The sequence below is a fragment of the Catharus ustulatus genome, chromosome 23 (genome assembly GCF_009819885.2).
Source record: "Catharus ustulatus isolate bCatUst1 chromosome 23, bCatUst1.pri.v2, whole genome shotgun sequence".
Taxonomy (NCBI): Eukaryota; Metazoa; Chordata; class Aves; order Passeriformes; family Turdidae; genus Catharus; species Catharus ustulatus.
The window spans coordinates 1,192,434-1,214,050 of record NC_046243.1 but is presented as its reverse complement, the minus strand read 5'-3'; the positions used below and the strand labels follow the sequence as shown (position 1 = coordinate 1,214,050).

Here is a 21,617-nt window from a genome sequence, read left to right as displayed (position 1 = left end):
AACCCCTTTCAACCCCAACAACAAGCAACATAAGGCTTTAAAGAATTGAATTTAAATAATAATAATTATTATAAAATTGTGGTTTGGGTTTATTTCTCCCTCAAGGAAGCGGGGTTTGGTGACCCCACACCCCCATCCCTGCTGCTCCCTCAGAACTCCCTGAGGGCGCCCGGCCTGGGATGACCAGAACTCCTTTTAACCCAAATAACTAGCAACATAAGGTTTAAAGAATTGAATTTAAATAATAATAATAATTATAAAATTGTGGTTTGAGTTTCTTTTCCCCTCAGGGAAGCAGGGTTGCTGACCCCACACTCCCATCCCCTGCTGCTCCCTCAGAGCTCCCTGAGGGCTCCTGGCCAGGGATGACCAGAACCCCTTTTAACCCAAATAACTAGCAACATAAGGCTTTAAAGAGTTTAATTTAAATAATAATAATTATTATAAAATTGTGGTTTGAGTTTCTTTTCCCCTCAGGGAAGCGGGGTTTGGTGACCACACACCCCCATCCCCTGCTGCTCCCTCAGAGCTCCCTGAGGGCACCCGGCCGGGGGTGTTTGTGGAGAGGGGGTTTCCCTGAGGTAAAAATCGCCTGGAAAAGTGTTTATGTGAGTAAAACATTAACTGTGAGACATCCTTTAGTCATTTTATGTAGGTTTTAGGGTGCAGGTCCTTCATTTCACCCCTTTAACCACAAATTTTGGTAGTTTGGGGGAGAGAGACACAACCTGGCCCACTCTTTGGCCGAAAGGCCTGTCCAAATCTGACCCAAAAATCACAGGTAAAAGGCCAAAATTAATCAGTTTTATCAAATATTGAAACCTGGGGAGCAAATCCAGCCTGTAGTGAGGGGAAAAAAAGGCAATTTTTAGTGTTTTCATCCTTTTTTGGGAGCCAACCCCCTCACATCACAGCCTGGCCAACAGGGCCAGGAACCCTCAGCTCTGCTTTGTAGTGACATAATTCTCTAATTTAGGTGGTTTGGGGACCAATTTTCACCATCAATCTTACATAGAGCCTTTATCATAAATAAAAACATTTATTTTAAACAAAAATTTTCGCTCTGGGTTAGGGGTAACAAGTATTAAGGTAATTCTGTGGGTACGCTCAATGCTCTAAGGTTTGCCATCCCCTGCTTCAGCTTGTACTTGAAAATCATTATTTTATTTTCTTCCACTCTATTTAATTCTATTTTTATAACAGAAAAAAATCAGGAAAAACAAATGAAAACCCCCCCATGGAGTTAATATTCAAAGGCACTGATGCTGCTGGTGATGAGGAAGGGAAAGGGAAACATCCCAAAGCAATCTCCAGAGTAAACAACATTTTTGCAATAAATATTTGCCAAACGCTAACACAGGGCTCCCAGAAATATCAGGGCTAAATTGCATCCATTAGCAGGAGTTTAGCGACTGCTTAAGGGCAACAAGGGGTGGAAGTTGATGCTTTCTGCCCTGTAAACAAATTAGTTTATAGCCACAAATAACATGACCCTTCTTAGGTAATTTTATGAGTTTAGCTTGTTAAATATTTAACATTTACCTTCCAATTTCCAGTGTGGATTAAGCAGTTGTCCAAACACTGGTGTCCCAGCCCCTGCTCTGGCTCAACTCCCTCAGAAATAAAAAAAAAAATAAAAACACGTTAAGTCAAAGAGGAAGCAAAGGAAAATTTCAGGAAAGGCTTTAAAAGTGGCTGTTTGCACTCATTTTTATTTCCATTAATTTTATCTAGCTCTGCTCTGAATTAAAACAGCGATAATTAATTTAACCTCGACCAGATTGGACTTCAGAAACAGAGAAATATTGGCCAAAAACTTTGCTGGTGGAAAAGTATTTTTCCTTCCACAACTGGAGAGCAAAGGTAAGATTAAAAAAAAAACAAAAAAAAAAAAAAAAAAACCAAAAACAAAACAAAAAAAAAAATGAAAGATCCCACAAATCCCCACAGATCCACACAGAGAGCAGGAAGAGAAGAAAGTATCAAAAGATTGCAACTTTATATTTAAAGCCTGGATCAGAAATATGCACCAGATTTAACCAACTTTAGTGCTGATCATAAACAGGGTGATTTTTGTTTGGTCCACAAGGAATTTATATGGAATCCACAATTCTGTGGGTAAAAATCTTTGCTTTTCGAAGAGAAGCATTTTTAAGAGAATTTTATTTATAGGTGAAGCTATTTTGTCAAATTTTCCTCTCAAAATCCTAATTTTAGCAGCAGCCACATTTTTCTCCCAAGCCCTGTGAAAGTTTTCAGCTGTTTTAACAAGCCAGAAATATCCCACAGCTAAATAAAAAATCCTGCCAGAGACATTAAAAAATTCCTTAAATGTCCAATTCCCAAAATTCCTCGATTTCTCAGCACAGAGCCCTCACTGTGGAATTTCCCCTCTGTGGAATATTCTCAAGTCTGGAGTGATTTGTTAATAAATAAAAGGATGTTGGGGGTTTGTTGTCTGTAATTTTTATGAATTTGGGGTTTGTTTTGCTGTATCATTTATTTTTATATCACATTATTTTCAATGAAGCCTTTCACCAGCTCGGTGCTGCAGGAAAAGAAGAATTTGAAGAATTTTTTTTGTGTTTTTAATCCTTGTTTTGGTGCTGCACAATCAGGAATTCTCACTCTAAAGGAACGTTGATGATCCTTTCAACAACAGCCCTGAAACTTCGGTGTTCTGTTGATTAATTATTGTGACAAATTAAAGAGATGTTGTTAATTAATACCCTTTCCACAACTGTTTTCCTCACTTTTTGTGCCCTCAGTGCTTTTTTCTCTTCCTTCCCCTCAATCAACTCATTCCCCCAGACCTCATTTACACATTTTCAACACTAAATTATTAACTAAATTATTTACATTTTATTCTTTATGTGCTAAAAATTATTATTAAACCAAATTTATCCCACACACAAATGATATTTTGTGTCTCCCAGGGAGTCATTTCCTCTCAACCTCCTTCTGGGAGCTTTTTCCTCCTTAGAAAATCAGATTTTAATCTCTTTTTTTGGTTTTTTTTCTGCAGGTTAGGTTTATGGGAACAGCAGAACGATGACCTCGAGCTGCACCTCGATCTCCAGGCAGAAGCAGAGGAGGAGGAGCCGCCGAGGCCGCGCCTCGAGCAGGGATTCCCCCGCTCAGTCAGCGCTGGGAGATTTCCAAATTCTCCCCTTGGAGATCTTCCAAATGGTGCTGAATTATCTCTCAGGTGAGGCCCTGCTCAGAAACATCAATATCTCAAAATTACCTTCAATATCAACATCAATATCTCAAAATTACATTACATTTTTTAAAAAATATTATTTAAAACATAGTCGCTTTTAAGTAATTTTAACTCTGAATTTTCAGCTTTTTCAGTATGAAAAAACAAAATTTCAATGACAACCACAACGGCTTTAACTCTGAATTTTCAGTATGGAAAAACAAAATTTCAATGACAACCACAATGGCTTTAACTCTGAATTTTCAGCTTTTTCAGTATGGAAAACCAAAATTTCAATTGCAATCACACTGACTTTAACTCTGAATTTTCAGCTTTTTCAGTATGAAAAACAAAATTTCAATGACAACCACAACGGCTTTAACTCTGAATTTTCAGTATGGAAAAACAAAATTTCAATGGCAACAACGACTTTAACTCTGAATTTTCAGCTTTTTCAATATGGAAAAACAAAATTTCAATGACAATCACAACGGCTTTAACTCTGAATTTTCAGCTTTTTCAGTATGAAAAAACAAAATTTCAATGACAATCACAATGGCTTTAACTCTGAATTTTCAGCTTTTTCAGTATGGAAAAACAAAATTTCAATTGCAATCATACTGACTTTAACTCTGAATTTTCAGTATGGAAAAACAAAATTTCAATTGCAATCATACTGACTTTAACTCTGAATTTTCAGTATGGAAAAACAAAATTTCAATGACAATCACACTGACTTTAACTCTGAATTTTCAGCTTTTTCAGTATGGAAAAACAAAATTTCAATTGCAATCACAATGGCTTTAACTCTGAATTTTCAGTATGGAAAAACAAAATTTCAATGGCAATCACAATGGCATTAACTCTGAATTTTCAGCTTTTTCAGTATGGAAAAACAAAATTTCAGTGACAATCACAATGGCTTTAACTCTGAATTTTCAGTTTTTTCAGTATGGAAAAACAAAATTTCAATTGCAATCACAATGGCTTTAACTCTGAATTTTCAGTATGGAAAAACAAAATTTCAATGACAACAACGACTTTAACTCTGAATTTTCAGCTTTTTCAGTATGGAAAAACAAAATTTCAGTGACAATCACAATGGCATTAACTCTGAATTTTCAGTATGGAAAAACAAAATTTCAATGGCAATCACACTGACTTTAACTCTGAATTTTCAGAATGGAAAAACAAAATTTAAATGACAATCACACTGACTTTAACTCTGAATTTTCAGCTTTTTCAGTATGGAAAAACAAAATTTCAATGATGACCACAATCTTTTTTTTTTTTTTTTGCTTAGATTTATCACTTTCTAACTACTCCAGTTCGCCAGCTAAGCAGATCAGTGATTAATTTATAATTTTATTTTTCTTTGCCTTGAAATCATTGACTTGTGATCAGCTTTAGGAGGATTTAGGTGTACCCTGGGCTTTGCTTTTGCAGTGAAGGACATCAGCATGCTGAGCATGGTGTCCAAATCCATCAGTGGCCGCCTCATTAATTACATCTGCACCTCATCAGGGAGCCGGCGGCTGCTGCTGCAGGATTTCCACAGCCCTGAGCTCCCTGCCAGGACAGAGGGAGCCTCCACCTCCATCCTGGAGCACTACAGATCTCTAGGTGAGAGCAGAACTCACCCTGAATCCTTCTCCTGCCATGTGGGGATCAAGGTTCTCCAAGATTTTTATTATTTGGAGGACAGGTGTGTGCTGAGAAAGGCAGGAGAAATGTAAACCCCTTCCCTCCAAATTATTGTAATTTGGAAATCAAGGGGATTTCAGGCAAAGATATGGGAATAGGAATAACAGTTCTGTACTAGGGAAATTAAAATAGAAATACAGCACTACAAAGAACAAACCCCAAACCCTGACACAGTCAGAGTACAACCTGACACCCATCAGTCAGGCAGGGTGTTGGCAGCAGTCCCATCCCATGGTGGCTGCATCCTCCTGCAGTGACAGATGTGGCTCAGTTGGAGCAGTGCTCCTGTACAAGGTGCAGTTTCCCTCCCAAGCTCCAGTGGGGATGTGGAGAAATCCGGTTTTCCTCTGGAGTCCAGTGAAAAAAGGGCAACTTGGTGTCCCAAATCTCAGTTTTTATCTTGAAAGGCTTGGCTCTTCCCCCTGGCTGGAGCAACTCCCAATGGGATGCAGTAATTTTATCAGTCCCACAGTGGGACTCAATGGCCATGAGCAGAAAATGACTGGCTGGAGGAAGGATGGGTTGTGAAAAGATAAAGAACACTGCCCTGCCTGGTTTATAAACCATGGCCATGAACAGGAGATATCCCATGAGATAAAGAACACTGCCCTGCCTGGTTTATAAACCATGGCCATGAACAGGAGATATCCCATGAGATAAAGAACACTGCCCTGCCTGGTTTTAACACCTGGCCCATTAACAGGAGGTATCCTCTTTGGAAATAAAGAACAATGCCCCACCTGGTTTATAAAATATGCCCATTAACAGGAGATATCCCATGGAGGAAGGATGGGTTGTGAAAAGATAAAGAACACTGCCCCACCTAGTTCTAACAAATGCCCATTAACAGGAAATATCCCCTTTGGAATAAAGAACACTGCCCCAGCTGGTTTATAAACCATGGCCATGAACAGGACATATCACATGAGATAAAGAACACTGCCCTGCCTGGTTTTTAACAGCTGCCCATTAACAGAATATCTCCCACAGAGATCAGGATCACTGCCCCACCTGGTCTCAACAGATGGTGACAGAATAATTTTGGTCACATCCTATATTACACCCCAACTTCATAAAATTGGCATCAACAGAAGTGCTGTTATCCCACACATTATTTATCTGTTCTAACAGCTGCCCTCAGATTCTCAGATTCTATTTCTGATCATCATTTGAACTTATCTTAGTGTCTATTATAATTTTTCTCTCCATCCCCACATTTCCCAGCTGTATTTCCCCTGAGGGTGCCCCAGCAGTGTGGGAGCACCCCCAGATGTTTTTTGGAACCCCTCTCCCCAGGGCTGCTGCTGAAGAGGTGCACCCTGCTGCTGCCCACCAGGGACAGGCTCAAGTACGTGCACAAAGTGCTCTCAGGGGTGAGTCTGACTGTGCCAAGATAATTTCTTTATTTTATTTTATTTTATTTTATTTTATTTTATTTTATTTTATTTTATTTTATTTTATTTTATTTTATTTTATTTTATTTTATTTTATTCCCTCCCTTAGGTTTTTTTCCTCCCTGAAAATTGGATTTTTCCTCCCAGAAAATGAAATTTGCTTTTTCCCTGCAGGTTTCCTGTTTCAAGCTCAGTGGCTGTGCCAGTCCCCTGCACTGCCTGGGCCTGCAGTGCTACGGGGTTTTCCTGCAGGTACAGGGGCAGATTGTCTGAACAGAAAATGGAATTTATCTGAACAGAAAATGGAGTTTATCTAGAACAGAAAATGAGATTTTTTCTGGAGCTCTGAGAACAGAAAAGAATGGAGTTTATCTGGAACATAAAATCCAGTTTATCTGAACAGAAAATGGAGTTTATCTAGAACAGAAAATGGAATTTATCTGGAGCTCTGGAAACAGAAAATAATGGAGTTTATCTGGAACAGAAAATTGAGTTTATGTGGAACACTGGGAGCAGAAATTCGAGTTTATCTGGAATAAAAATTGGAGTTTATCTGGAATAAAAATTGGAGTTTATCTGGAACAGAAAATTGAGTTTATGTGGAACAGAAAATGGAGTTTATCTGGAACAGAAATTTCAATTTTTCTGGAGCTCTAGGAACAGAAATTCCTTTTTTTTTTCTGGAACAGAAATTCCAGTTTTCTGGAGCTCTGGGAACAGAAATTCGAGTTTCTCTGGAACAGAAATTCCAGTTTATCTGGAGCTCTGAGAACAGAAAATAATGGAGTTTATCTGGAACAGAAAGTGGAGTTTATGTGGAGCACTGGGAGCAGAAATTCGAGTTTATTGGGAGCACTGGGAACAGAAAGTAATGAAGTTTATCTGGAACAGAAAATCCAGTTTATCTGGAAAAGATATTCCAGTTTTTCTGGAGCTCTGGGAACAAAAAATAATGGAGTTTATCTGGAACAGAAATTCCCTTTTTTTTTCCTGGAACAGAAATTCCAGTTTTCTGGAGCTCTGGGAACAGAAATTCGAGTTTATCTGGAACAGAAAATTGATATTTTCTGGAGCTCTGGGAACAGAAAAGAATGGAGTTTCTCTGGAACAGAAAATTGAGTTGATGGGGAACAGAAAATGGAGTTTATCTAGAACAGAAATTCCATTTCCCTGGAGTTCTGGGACCAGAAATTCCATTTCTCTAGAACAGAAATTCCCTTTCCTAGAACAGAAATCCCATTTTTCTGGAGCAGAAATCCCATTTCCCTGCAGTTCTGGAGCAGAAATTCCAGTTTTTCTAGAATCTTCTATAACAGAAATTCCATTTTTCTGGAGCAGAAATCCCAATTCCTTGGAGCTCTAGAACAGAAATCCCATTTCCCTAGAGCTCTATAACAGAAATTCAGTTTCTCTAGAATAGAAATTCCATTTCCCTAGAACAGAAATTCCATTTCCCTGGAGCTCTGGGACCAGAAATTCCATTTAGTAGAACAGAAATTCCCTTTCCTAGAACAGAAATTCCATTTCCCTGGAGCTCTGGGACCAGAAATTCCAGGTTTCCTAGAACAGAAATACCATTTTTCTACAACATAAATTCCATTTTTCTAGAACAGAAATTCCCTTTTCTGGAACAGAAATTCCAGTTTCTCTATAACAGAAATTCCAGTTTTTCTAGAACAGAAATCCCATTTCCTAGAACAGAAATCCCATTTCTCTAGAACATAAATTCCAGTTTTTTCTAGAACATTCTAGAACAGAAATTCCCTTTTCCTAGAACAGAAATCCCATTTCCCTGCAGCTCTAGAACAGAAATCCCATTTCCTAGAACAGAAATCCCATTTTCCTAGAACAAAATTCCAGTTTTTCTAGAACATTCTAGAACAGAAATCCCATTTTTTTCTGGAACAGGAATCCCATTTCTCTAGAACAGAAATCCCATTTTTCTAGAATAGAAATCCCATTCCCTAGCACAGAAATCCCATTTTTGTGGAGCAGAAATTCCATTTTTCCTGCAGCTCTAGAACAGAAATCCCATTTTTCTAGAACAGAAATCCTATTTCCCTAGAGCTCTGGAGCAGAAATTCCAGTTTTTCTAGAACAGAAATTCTCTTTCCTAGAACAGAATTTCCATTTCTCTGGACCTCTGGGACCAGAAATCCCATTTCTCTAGAACAGAAATCCCATTTTTCTGGAGGAGAAATTCCATTTCCCTGGAGCTCTATAACAGAAATTCCCTTTCCTAGAACAGAAATTACATTTTCCTAGAACAGAAATTCCAGTTTCTCTAGAACATTCTAGAACATAAATCCCATTTCCCTGGCATTCTGGAGCAGAAATCCCATTTCTCTAGAACAGAAATCCCATTTCCCTGCAGCTCTGGAGCCGAAATGCCATTTTTTCTAGAACATTCTAGAACAGAAATCCCATTTTTTAGCACAGAAATCCCATTTCCCTGAGCTCTGGAACAGAAATCCCATTTCCTAGCACAGAAATCTCATTTTTCTAGAACAGAAATCCCATTTCCCTGCAGTTCTGGAGCAGAAATTCCATTTTTTCTAGAACATTCTAGAACAGAAATCCCATTTCCTGAGCTCTGCCCCTCTCCCTCCTCTGCAGATCCTGACCGCGGGCTGGGATGAGCTCGAGTGTCACCGGGTGTTCAACTTCCTGTGGGAGCTGGGCAGCCTGGCCAGGAAGGTGCAGACAGTGCTCAGCAGCAAGCCAGGTAACCAAAAATAACCAACAGGAACACAAAATTAAAAATCAGCAAAAAACCCAGCAAAAAACCAGCAAAAAATACCAAAAAAATACCCAAAAACCCCCCCAAAAATCAAAAAAAATCCCCCAAAATCCAAAACTCCCCAAATTCAAACCCCAAAACCAAAACCATAAAACCCAAATCCCAAAAACCAAACCCCAAAAACCAAACTCCCAAAAAACAAACCCCAAAAACCAAACCCCAAAATCCAAACTCCCAAAAAACATACCCCAAAACCCAAACCCCTAAACACCAAAACCCAAACTCCAAAAATCCAAACCCCAAAACCATAAAACCCAAAACCCAAATCCCAAAAACCAAACCCTAAAAACCAAACCCCAAAAACAAAACTCCAGAAAACAAATCCCAAAACCCAAACCCCTAAACACCAAAACCCGAACTCCCAAAACCCAAACACCAAAACCATAAAACCCAAATCCCCAAAAACCAAATCCCAAAATACAAACCCCTAAAAACCAAAACCCAAACTCCCAAAACCCAAACCTCAAAACCAAAACCATAAAACCCAAATACCCTAAAAACCAAACCCCAAAACCCAAACCCCAAAAACCAAACCCCAAAAACCAAACCCCAAAATCCAAACTCCCAAAATCCAAACCCCAAAAACAAAACCATAAAACCCAAATCCCCAAAAACCAAAAACCAAACCCAAAACCAAACCCCAAACCCCAAAAACAAAACTCCAGAAAACAAACCCCAAAACCCAAATCCCTAAACACCAAAACCCAAACCCCAAAACCCAAACACCAAAACCATAAAACCCAAATCCCCAAAAACCAAACCCTAAAAACCAAACCCCAAAACCATAAAACCCAAATACCCTAAAAACCAAACCCTAAAAACCAAACCCCAAAATCCAGACTCCCAAAATCCAAATCCCAAAACCAAAACCATAAAACCCAAATCCCCAAAACCCAAATCTCAAAAACCAAACCCCTAAAAAACCAACCCCAAAAACCAAACCCCAAAATCCAAACTCCCAAAATCCAAACCCCAAAAACCAAACCCCAAAAACCAAACCCTAAAATCCAAGCTCCCAAAATCCAAAACCAAAACCAAAACCATAAAACCCAAATCCCCAAAACCCAAATCCCAAATCCCAAAAACCAAACCCCCAAAACCCAAACTCCCAAAATCCAAACCCCAAAATCCAAACTCCCGAAAACCAAACCCCAAAAACCAAATCCCAAACCCCAAATTCCCAAAAACCAAACCCCAAAATCCAAACTCCCAAAATCCAAACCCCAAAAACAAAACCATAAAACCCAAATCCCCAAAAACCAAAAACCAAACCCAAAACCAAATCCCAAACCCCAAACCCCAAAAACAAGACTCCAGAAAACAAACCCCAAAACCCAAATCCCTAAACAACAAAACCCAAACTCCCAAAACCCAAACCCCAAAACCAAAACCATAAAACCCAAATCCCCAAAACCCAAATCCCAAAAACCAAACCCCAAAACCAAACCCCAAAACCCAAACCCCAAAAACCAAACCCCAAAATCCAAACTCCCAAAACCCAAACTCCCAAAACCCAAATCCCAAAAATCAAACCCCAAACACCAAAACCATAAAACCCAAATCCCCAAAAACCAAACCCCAAAATCCAAACCCCTAAAAACCAAAACCCAAACTCCCAAAACCCAAACCTCAAAACCAAAACCATAAAACTCAAATACCCTAAAAACCAAATCCCAAAAACCAAACCCCAAAAACCAAACCCTAAAAACCAAACCTCAAAATCCAAATTCCCAAAAAACAAACCCCAAACCCCTAAACACCAAAACCCAAACCCCAAAACCATAAAACCCAAATCCCCAAAACCCAAATCTCAAAAACCAAACCCCTAAAAAACCAACCCCAAAAACCAAACCCCAAAATCCAAACTCCCAAAACCCAAACTCCCAAAACCCAAACCCCAAAAACCAAACCCTAAAAACCAAACCCCAAAACCCAAACTCCCAAAACCCAAACCCCAAAAACCAAACCCCAAAACCCAAACACCAAAACCATAAAACCCAAATCCCCAAAACCCAAATCCCAAAAACCAAACCCTAAAATCCAAACTCCCAAAACCCAAACTCCCAAAACCCAAACCCCAAAACCCAAACTCCCAAAACCCAAACCCCAAAAACCAAACTCCCAAAAACCAAACCCCCAAAAACCCAAACCCCAAAACCCAAACTCCCAAAAAACAAACCCCAAAAACCAAACCCCAAAACCCAAACCCCAAAATCCAAACTCCCAAAGCTGTTCCCTGGTTTTTGGGGTTTGCATTTTGGGATTTGTTATTTTGGGATTTGTATTTTGCAGTTTGTTTTCTGGGATTTGGTTTTTGGGGAGTTTGGTTTCTGGGATTTTGCTTTTGGGGTTTGGTTTTTTGAGGGGTTTGGTTTTGAGGATCTGATTTTTGGGGTTTGTTTTTTGGGGGAGTTGTTTTCTGAGATTTAATTTTTGGAGATTTGAGTTTTATAGTTTTGTGTTTGGGGTTTTGTTTTTGGGGGTTTTAGGGATTTGTTTTCTGGGGTTTGTTTTTCAAAGTTTGATTTCTGGAGGTTTGTTTTTTGGGAGTTTGGGTTTTGGGGTTTGGTTTTGGGGTTTGGATTTTGGGGTTTGGTTTTGGGGTTTGGATTTTGAGGGCTGACCCAGGAGGGAGCAAATTCGGGGGTCCCCATCCCTGTCCCAACCCTGTCCCTGTCCCTCTGTCCCCAGGCAGTGTCCCCAGGTCAGAGTTTTGTTTCCTGTCCCCATCCCTGTCCATCCCTGTCCCATCCTGTCCCCATCCCTGTCCCTCTGTCCCCATCCCTGTCCCAACTCTGTCCCCATCCCTGTCCCAACTCTGTCCCCATCCCTGTCCCATTCCTGTCCCCATCCCAGTCCCCATCCCTGTCCCCATCCCTGTCCCATCCCTGTCCCCATCCTTGTCCCATCCTTGTCCCCATCCTTGTCCCATCCCTGTCCCCAGGCAGTGTCCGCAGGCTGGAGCTGTGGTTCCTGTCCCCATCCCTGTCCCATCCCTGTCCCCATCCCTGTCCCATCTCTGTCCCATCCCTGTCCCCATCCCTGTCCCATCCCTGTCCATCCCTGTCCCATCTCTGTCCCATCCCTGTCCCCATCCCTGTCCCATCCCTGTCCATCCCTGTCCCATCCCTGTCCCATCCCTGTCCCCATCCCTGTCCCCATCCCTGTCCCATCCCTGTCCCATCCCTGTCCCCAGGCAGTGTCCCCAGGTCACAGTTTTGTTTCCTGTCCCCAGGCAGTGCCCGCAGGCTGGAGCTGTGGTTCCTGTCACCATCCCTGTCCCTCTGTCCCCAGGCAGTGTCCCCAGGCTGGAGCTGTGGCTCCTGTCCCCATCCCTGTCCCATCCCTGTCCCATCCCTGTCCCTCTGTCCCCATCCCTGTCCCCAGGCTGGAGCTGTGGTTCCTGTCCCATCCCTGTCCCATCCCTGTCCCATCCTGTCCCCAGGCAGTGTCCCCAGACTGGAGCTGTGGTTCCTGTCCCCATCCCTGTCCCATCCTGTCCCCATCCCTGTCCCATCCCTGTCCCATCCCTGTCCCTGTGTCCCCAGGCAGTGCCCGCAGGCTGGAGCTGTGGTTCCTGTCCCCATCCCTGTCCCCAGGTCCCAGTTTTGTTTCCTGTCCCCAGGCAGTGCCCGCAGGCTGGAGCTGTGGTTCCTGTCCCCAGGCAGTGTCCCCAGGTCACAGTTTTGTTTGCTGTCCCCAGGCAGTGCCCGCAGGCTGGAGCTGTGGTTCCTGTCCCCATCCCTGTCCCTCTGTCCCCAGGCAGTGCCCGCAGGCTGGAGCTGTGGTTCCTGTCCCCATCCCTGTCCCTGTGTCCCCAGGCAGTGTCCCCAGGCTGGAGCTGTGGTTCCTGTCCCCATCCCTGTCCCCAGGTCCCAGTTTTGTTTGCTGTCCCCAGGCAGTGTCCCCAGGCTGGAGCTGTGGTTCCTGTCCCCAGGCAGTGTCCCCAGGTCCCAGTTTTGTTTCCTGTCCCCAGGCAGTGCCCGCAGGCTGGAGCTGTGGTTCCCTGTCCCCATCCCTGTCCCATCCCTGTCCCTGTGTCCCCAGGCAGTGCCCGCAGGCTGGAGCTGTGGTTCCTGTCCCCATCCTGTCCCATCCCTGTCCCTGTGTCCCCAGGCAGTGCCCGCAGGCTGGAGCTCCGTATCCGCCTGTTCTGCCGGGCCGTGCTGCTCTCCGGGAGCCGCCGGGGTGACTCCGCCTTTTGGCTGACGCGGATCCTCAAACCCTGGCCCATGGTGAACCAGGCCCGCCTGCTCTACATCATCTTCGGGCCCGTGTCCTCCCGGGACGGTGAGATTTGCTGAAGGAAATCCCAAAAATATCTTGGAATCGGGGGATGGATTGGGAGGGAAGGGATCCCAAAGTTCACTCAGCGTCCCGAAGGCAGGGGGGACTTTCCTCCAAAATCCTGCTCCAGGGATGGGAAATCGCATTTCCAGGGATGGGAAATCGCATTTCCAGGGATGGGAAATCGCATTTCCAGGGATGAGAAATTCATTCCAGCCCCTTCCCATCCTCTGTGGGTCCTTTTTGTGAGGAGGGAAGGGAAGGGAAGGGAAGGGAAGGGAAGGGAAGGGAAGGGAAGGGAAGGGAAGGGAAGGGAAGGGAAGGGAAGGGAAGGGAAGGGAAGGGAAGGGAAGGGAAGGGAAGGGAAGGGAAGGGAAGGGAAGGGAAGGGAAGGGAAGGGAAGAAAAAGGAAAAAAGGAAAGAAAAGGAAAGGAAAGAAGGGAAGAAAGGGAAAGAAAGAAGGGAAGAAAGGGAAGGAAAGAAAGGAAAGAAAGAAATTCCTTCCTAAACCCCAATCCAAACCCACCCTCTGTCCATCTGTAGCCTTGAAACCACTGGGAAAAAAATTTTTCTGCTCAACCAGACATCACTAACACACAGAAAATATATAAATTATACACACACACACGAGTTACAATTCAGTGAAGAAATGAAATGACACCTCTGCTCCTCTATTCTTCAATCCATCTCCAAGAAGCATCCATTTCCCTGAAGGAAAACACATTTTCTCCCTTCATTATTTAATGAAGTGTTTCTTTAAGTTTGACTCTGCTAAAATGACAGATGGAAAACAACCAAAAAAACCTCAATGGTGTCACCTGAATTCCTCTGCTGTGAGGCTGAGTTTAACAAGTTCCTTGTTTAAAAAATGTCACTTACTAGCAGTTGTGATTGCTATATCACCCAGGACATGTGGTGTGGCAGAAAATGATAGAAGGACCAACAGATGAGAGCAGTCTGAAGGGTTTAGCTGATGCAATTAAGCTGCTGTATGGTACAGAAGCTAGAGAATGGACAGCAGATGATGTTATCAGTCTTGTGGATGAGCTGTCAGGTGTGTTTTTGCCTTTCTCATTAATCCCTGTGGATCCTCACATCCTCCAAAAAATCCCTCTCAGTAGCTGTGGTGGAAGTGGGGAAATCCAAACTCAGTGTCCCTTCCACATCCAGAAATCTTCAAATCCATGCAGAACTTTCAATTTTGAATTATTGAAGTTTGCTCCAAATTTTCCTGAGCGATTTCACCAGCTACACTGAGAGTTTTTTTTAAATTCTCACTGCTCTAAACCTCTGTGCAATTTGAGGGGGCTGAAATCCTCTCTCCCCTCGTTCCCAAGTGGTTCCTCAGGAGTGGCTGATGGAGAACAATGCTCGGCTCCTCCTCCTCAGTGGCAACAGCATCTGCTTCACCTTCCTGGCCAGCAAAGCTGTGAATGGCAGAGCTGTGGAGCTGGCCAGGCTCATGGTGTTCATGGTTCTGGTGAGTGCAGCTCAGCACAGCCCCATATCTGCTGCATCTGAGGGGAAAAGATTCCTCACACAGGGATAAATTCAGTCCTGGGGGCTGTGCAAAGGGATAAATCCAGTTCTGGGTGCTCTGAGCTGGGATAAATCCAGTTCTGGGGGCTGTTCCCAGGGATAAATCCAGTTCTGGGTGTTCTCTCAGGGATAAATCCAGTTCTGGGGGCTGTGCAAAGGGATAAATCCAGATCTGGGTGCTGTTCCCAGGGATAAATCCAGCTCTGGGTGCTCTCCTCAGGGATAAATCCAGTTCTGGGTGCTGTGCAAAGGGATAAATCCAGGTCTGGGTGCTCTGAGCTGGGATAAATCCAGTTCTGGGTGCTGTGCAAAGGGATAAATCCAGTCCTGAGTGCTCTGCAAAAGGATAAATCCAGTCCTGGGGGCTGTGCAAAGGGATAAATCCAGTTCTGGGTTCTCTGCAAAGGGATAAATCCAGTCCTGAGTGCTCTGCAAAAGGATAAATCCAGTCCTGGGGGCTGTGCAAAGGGATAAATCCAGTTCTGGGTTCTCTGCAAAGGGATAAATCCAGTCCTAGGGGCTGTGCAAAGGGATAAATCCAGTCCTGGGTGTTCTCCTCAGGGATAAATCCAGTTCTGGGGGCTCTGAGCTGGGATAAATCCAGTTCTGGGTGTTCTCCTCAGGGATAAATCCAGCCCTGGGTGCTGTTCTCAGGGATAAATCCAGCTCTGCAAAAGGATAAATCCAGTTCTGGGTGCTGTGCAAAGGGATAAATCCAGTCCTGGGTGCTCCTCAGGGATAAATCCAGCTCTTGGTGTTCTCCTCATGGATAAATCCAGCTCTGGGTGCTGTTTCCAGGGATAAATCCAGCTCTGGGTTCTCTCCTCAGGGATAAATCCAGCTCTGGTTCCATCTTCAGAGATAAATCCAGCTCTGGGTGCTCTCCTCAGGGATAAATCCAGCTCTGGGTGTTCTCCTCAGGGATAAATCCAGTCCTGGGTGCTCCTCATGAATAAATCCAGCCCTGGTTCCATCCTCAGGGATAAATCCAGCCCTGGGTGCTGTTTCCAGGGATAAATCCAGCTTTGCAAAGGGATAAATCCAGTCCTAGTTCCATCCTCATGAATAAATCCAGCCCTGGATTCTTCTCCACCTTTCTGCTCCCTGTTCCTGTGTAGAATCTCCACCAGGAAATGTTTCAGAATTCCCTTTGTGTCCCTGTCACCTCCCCACAACCAACAGTGCTAATTTATGATTTTTCACCATCCCAGCTCAGTTTTTCAGCCTTGCTGTGCCCTGCAGGTGTGTGAGAAGGACCTGTACTGCATGGACTGGGCAGTGAAGATGATGCAGAAGGTCTGCAAAGTTTTCAGCACTCCCTGGGAGAGGAACAACTTCCTGCAGTGCCTGGAGAACGCCTTTGCTCGCATGCTGATGGACCTGCTGCAGGCTGTGCTGGCTGGTAAGCTCAGCCTAGGCCTGGCCTAACTCCTGTGAGCCAAGCCTGGGGTGCAGAACAGCCTCCCTCCCCAGCCCTGCACAGCCTGGGGGGCTGCAGGACATCAAATCACAGATCTGCACCATTTCAGGATGATTTGGGTAGGAAGGGACATTAAATCTCATCCAGACATACCCAGGGTGCTCCAAGCCCTGCCCAAGCTGGTCTGGGACATTCCCAAGGATCCAGGAGCAGCCACAGCTGCTCTGGGCAACCAAAATCACCAAAAAAGTGTCACAATTTATTTAAAATCACTTCTTGCTAAGGGATTCCTGGTGGTGAAACCAACAGTGGTTTGAAATCTTCACTGGGAGAGTTCTGAGCTTTACTGGGAGAGTTCTGAGCTTTACTGGGAGAGTTCTGAGCTTTACTGGGAGAGTTCTGAGCTGCACTGGGAGAGTTCTGAGCTTCACTGGGAGAGTTCTGAGCTTTACTGGGAGAGTTCTGAGCTTTACTGGGAGAGTTCTGAGCTTCACTGGGAGAGTTCTGAGCCTCACTGGGAGAGTTCTGAGCTTTACTGGGAGAGTTCTGAGCTGCACTGGGAGAGTTCTGAGCTTCACTGGGAGAGTTCTGAGCTTCACTGGGAACTCCTGAGCTTCACTGGGAGAGTTCTGAGCTCTGGGAGAGTTCTGAGCCTCACTGGGAGAGTTCTGAGCTTTACTGGGAGAGTTCCTGAATTTCACAGTTGGAGCTCCTGAGCTTCACTGTTTCTTTTGAGTTCCTGAATTTCTCTGTTTGAGTTTCTGAGTTTCACAGTTTGAGCTCCTGAGTTTCACAGTTTGAGTTCCTGAGCCCTCACAGTTTGTTTGAGCTCCTGAGTTTCACTGTTTGAGCTCCTGACCTGTTTGTTTGAGTTTCTGAGTTTCTCTGTTTGAGCTCCTGAGTTTCTCTGTTTGAGTTTCTGAGTTTCTCTGAGTTCCTGAGCCTCACAGTTTGAGTTCCTGAGTTTCTCTGTTTCAGTTTCTGAGTTTCACTGTTTGAGTTCCTGACCCTCAGTATTTGTTTGAATTCCTGAGCTTCACTGTTTGTTAGAGTTTCTGAGTTTCACTGTTTCAGTTTCTGAGTTTCTCTGTTTGAGCTCCTGAGTTTCTCTGTTTGAGTTTCTGAGTTTCTCTGAGTTCCTGAGCCTCAAAGCTCCTGAGTTTCTCTGTTTGAGCTCCTGAGCCTCAGTGTTTGAGTTCCTGAGTTTCTCTGTTTCAGTTTCTGAATTTCACAGTTGGAGTTCCTGACCCTCAGTATTTGTTTGAGTTCCTGAGCTTCACTGTTTGTTTGAGTTTCTGAGTTTCACTGTTTCAGTTTCTGAGTTTCTCTGAGCTCCTGAGCCTCACTGGGAACTCCTGAGCCTCACTGTTTGAGCTCCTGAGTTTCTTTGTTTGAGCTCCTGAGTTTCACAGTTTGAGCTCCTGAGCCTCAGTGTTTGAGTTTCTGAATTTCACAGCTGGAGCTCCTGAATCTCAGTGTTTGTTTGAGTTCCTGAGTTTCTCTGTTTGAGTTCCTGAGTTTCACAGTTGGAGCTCCTGAGCCTCACAGTTTGTTTGAGTTCCTGAGTTTCACTGTTTAAGTTCCTGAGTTTCTCTGTTTGAGTTTCTGAGTCTCTCTGAGTTCCTGATCCTCCCTCCCCCGTTCTGTGCCGCAGGCGAGCGCGATGAGGAGGACAGCAGCTTCCTGAACCTCTTCCACCTGATGAATGCCCAGGCCAACTTCCACAAGGAGATCCTCTACCTGGCCATGGGCAGCAGCAGCAGCAGCAGCAGCAGCAGCTGAGCTCCACAGCCCCTCCCCTGCTCCTGCTGCACTCTCTTTGTTCTCTTGGGACATTTGCAAAGAAATCTCTGATTGTTTCTGATCCCAGTGAGAGCTGGGGTGGCACAAGCTGGGCCCAGCTGGGTGAGCTCAGGGAGGGCTTGGGGAGTGAATTCCATTCCTGGATTCCCTTTCTGGATTCTCTCTGAGCTCAGGGAGTGAATTCCATTCCTGGATTCCCTTTCTGGATTCTCTCTGTGAGCTCAGGGAGTGAATTCCATTCCTGGATTCCCTTTCTGAGTTCTCTGTGAGCTCAGGGAGTGAATTCCATCCCTGGATTCCCTTTCTGGATTCTCTGTGAGCTCAGGGAGGGCTTGGGGAGTGAATTCCATCCCTGGATTCCCTTTCTGCATTCTCTGTGAGCTCAGGGAGTGAATTCCATCCCTGGATTCCCTTTCTGGATTCTCTGTGAGCTCAGGGAGTGAATTCCATTCCTGAATTCCCTTTCTAAATTATCTGTGAGCTCAGGGAGTGAATTCCATTCCTGGATTCCCTTTGTGAATTCTCTGTGAGCTCAGGGAGGGTTTGGGGAATGAATTCCATCCCTGGATTCCCTTTCTGGATTCTCTCTGAGCTCAGGGAGTGAATTCCATTCCTGGATTCCCTTTCTGGATTCTCTCTGTGAGCTCAGGGAGCGAATTCCATTCCTGGATTCAGTTTGTGGATTCTCTGTGAGCTCAGGGAGTGAATTCCATTCCTGGATTCCCTTTGTGGATTCTCTGTGAGCTCAGGGAGTGAATTCCATCCCTGGATTCCCTTTATGGAATTATCTGTGAATTCAGGGAGTGAATTCCATCCTGGATTCCCTTTGTGGATTCTCTGTGAGCTCAGGGAGTGAATTCCATTCCTGGATTCCCTTTGTGGATTCTCTGTGAGCTCAGGGAGTGAATTCCATCCCTGGATTCCCTTTGTGGATTCTCTGTGAGCTCAGGGAGTGAATTCCATTCCTGGATTCCCTTTCTGGAATTATCTGTGAGCTCAGGGAGTGAATTCCATTCCTGGATTCCCTTTCTGGAATTATCTGTGAGCTCAGGGAGTGAATTCCATTCCTGGATTCCCTTTGTGAATTCTCTGTGAGCTCAGGGAGGGCTTGAGGAGTGAATTCCATTCCTGGATTCCCTTTCTGGATTATCTGTGAGCTCATGGGGGGTTTGGGGAGTGAATTCCATTCCTGGATTCCCTTTCTGGATTCTCTGTGAGCTCAGGGAGGGTTTGGGGAATGAATTCCATTCCTGGATTCCCTTTCTGGAATTATCTGTGAGCTCAGGGAGTGAATTCCATCCCTGGATTCCCTTTGTGGATTCTCTCTGAGTTCAGGGAGGGCCTGGGGACTGAATTCCATTCCTGGATTCTCTCTGAGCTCAGGGAGGGTTTGGGGAGTGAATTCCATCCCTGGATTCCCTTTCTGGATTCTCTGTGAGCTCAGGGAGTGAATTCCATTCCTGGATTCCCTTTGTGGATTCTCTCTGAGCTCAGGGAGTGAATTCCATCCCTGGATTCCCTTTGTGGATTCTCTCTGAGCTCAGGGAGTGAATTCCATTCCTGAATTCCCTTTCTAAATTATCTGTGAGCTCAGGGAGTGAATTCCATTCCTCTTCTCCAGAGAACAGGGCTGGGGCCTCTCCTTTGGGAATTCAGCTGCATTCCTTTCCCTCTGTGCATGTTTGCACACCCCATTCAAGTGAGATGCTTTCCACAACTGCAGCTCTGTTATCTTAGCCCAGAACCCAAAACATTCTCAGCTCTTGAGTTTGTTTTCCCTTGGGAGCTGGAGGAGATGGAGTTTGAGGAGATTTTCCATTTTTCCAGCTTGCCAAGATCTCCAACTCAGGCCCTGAAATGCTGAAATGCTGCAGGGTTTGCACATTCAGGTGATTTCTGAAAGCAATCCCAGTGCTTTGATCAAGCAAGGCATTTTTTCCTTTCAATCTCCAAATTTTTATAAAGCAAAATAAACTTTAAATCTCCCCCCCCTGCCCCAGGTAACACTGTTGGAGTGGTTTAGGATTTAGCCAAGTTGAAGACACCCATTGAACACATTGAATTCAAATTAAAATTGTTCATTAAAAGGATAAATGTTTGATTTTCTGCTCTGTGATGGCAATAAAAGGCACTCCCAAAATTCCCAACCCTCTCAGCCTTCCTGCTCCTCCCACATTTATTACCTGGGAATTTTTGTGCCACCAATCCTGGCAGGGACAGGGACATCCCAGGGACATCCAGCCCGGCAGAGGGCAGAGCTCAAACCTCCCCTGATCTCGGCAATCCCGGGTTTGTGATCTCGGAATTCCCGGGTTTGTGATCTCGGCAATCCCGGGTTTGTGATCTCAGCAATCCCGGGTTTGTGATCTCGGCTATCCCGGGTTTGTGATCTCAGCAATCCCGGGTTTGTGATCTCGGCAATCCCGGGTTTGTGATCTCGGCAATCCCGGGTTTGTGATCTCAGCAATCCCGGGTTTGTGATCTCAGAATTCCCGGGTTTGTGATCTCAGAATTCCCGGGTTTGTGATCTCAGCAATCCCGGGTTTGTGATCTCGGCAATCCCGGGTTTGTGATCTCGGCAATCCCGGGTTTGTGATCTCAGAATTCCCGGGTTTGTGATCTCAGCATTCCCGGGTTTGGGATTTCAACAATCCCGGGTTTGTGATCTCAGCAATCCCGGGTTTGTGATCTCAGAATTCCCGGGTTTGTGATCTCAGAATTCCCGGGTTTGGGATCTCGGCTATCCCGGGTTTGTGATCTCGGCAATCCCGGGTTTGTGATCTCAGAATTCCCGGGTTTGTGATCTCAACATTCCCGGGTTTGTGATCTCGGCAATCCCGGGTTTGTGATCTCAGCAATCCCGGGTTTGTGATCTCGGCAATCCCGGGTTTGTGATCTCGGCAATCCCGGGTTTGTGATCTCAGCAATCCCGGGTTTGTGATCTCGGCAATCCCGGGTTTGTGATCTCGGCAATCCCGGGTTTGTGATCTCGGCAATCCCGGGTTTGTGATCTCTGCAATCCCGGGTTTGTGATCTCGGCAATCCGGGTTTGTGATCTCAGAATTCCCGGGTTTGTGATCTCGGCAATCCCGGGTTTGTGATCTCAGAATTCCCGGGTTTGTGATCTCGGCAATCCCGGGTTTGTGATCTCGGCAATCCCGGGTTTGTGATCTCGGCAATCCCGGTTTGTGATCTCTGCAATCCCGGGTTTGTGATCTCGGCAATCCCGGGTTTGTGATCTCGGCATTCCCGGGTTTGTGATCTCAGAATTCCCGGGTTTGTGATCTCGGCATTCCCGGGATCCCCCTGCGCTCAGGGTTTGTCCCCACAGTGACACAGTGACATTGTCCCTGTCCCGGGTCATTCCCAGTGACACAGTGACATCGTCCCTGTCCCGAGTCATTCCCAGTGACACCAGAGCCATCGTCCCTGTCCCGAGTCATTCCCACAGTGACACCAGAGCCATCG

At 44.8% G+C, this 21,617-nt stretch overlaps 1 protein-coding gene across 1 annotated transcript; it reads left to right on the top strand.

The window, feature by feature from the left end:
* The first annotated feature begins 2,322 nt into the window (after nucleotides 1–2,322).
* On the top strand, nucleotides 2,323–18,359 carry FBXO47 (F-box protein 47). The gene is made up of 10 exons (XM_033078696.1): nucleotides 2,323–3,208; nucleotides 4,649–4,825; nucleotides 6,203–6,279; nucleotides 6,475–6,552; nucleotides 8,917–9,025; nucleotides 13,217–13,390; nucleotides 14,295–14,441; nucleotides 14,725–14,867; nucleotides 16,169–16,328; nucleotides 18,001–18,359. Exons 1-10 carry the CDS (start codon nucleotides 3,052–3,054, stop codon nucleotides 18,126–18,128), a joined length of 1,350 nt encoding a protein of 449 aa, XP_032934587.1. The 5' UTR covers nucleotides 2,323–3,051; the 3' UTR covers nucleotides 18,129–18,359.
* The last annotated feature ends 3,258 nt before the right edge of the window (nucleotides 18,360–21,617 follow it).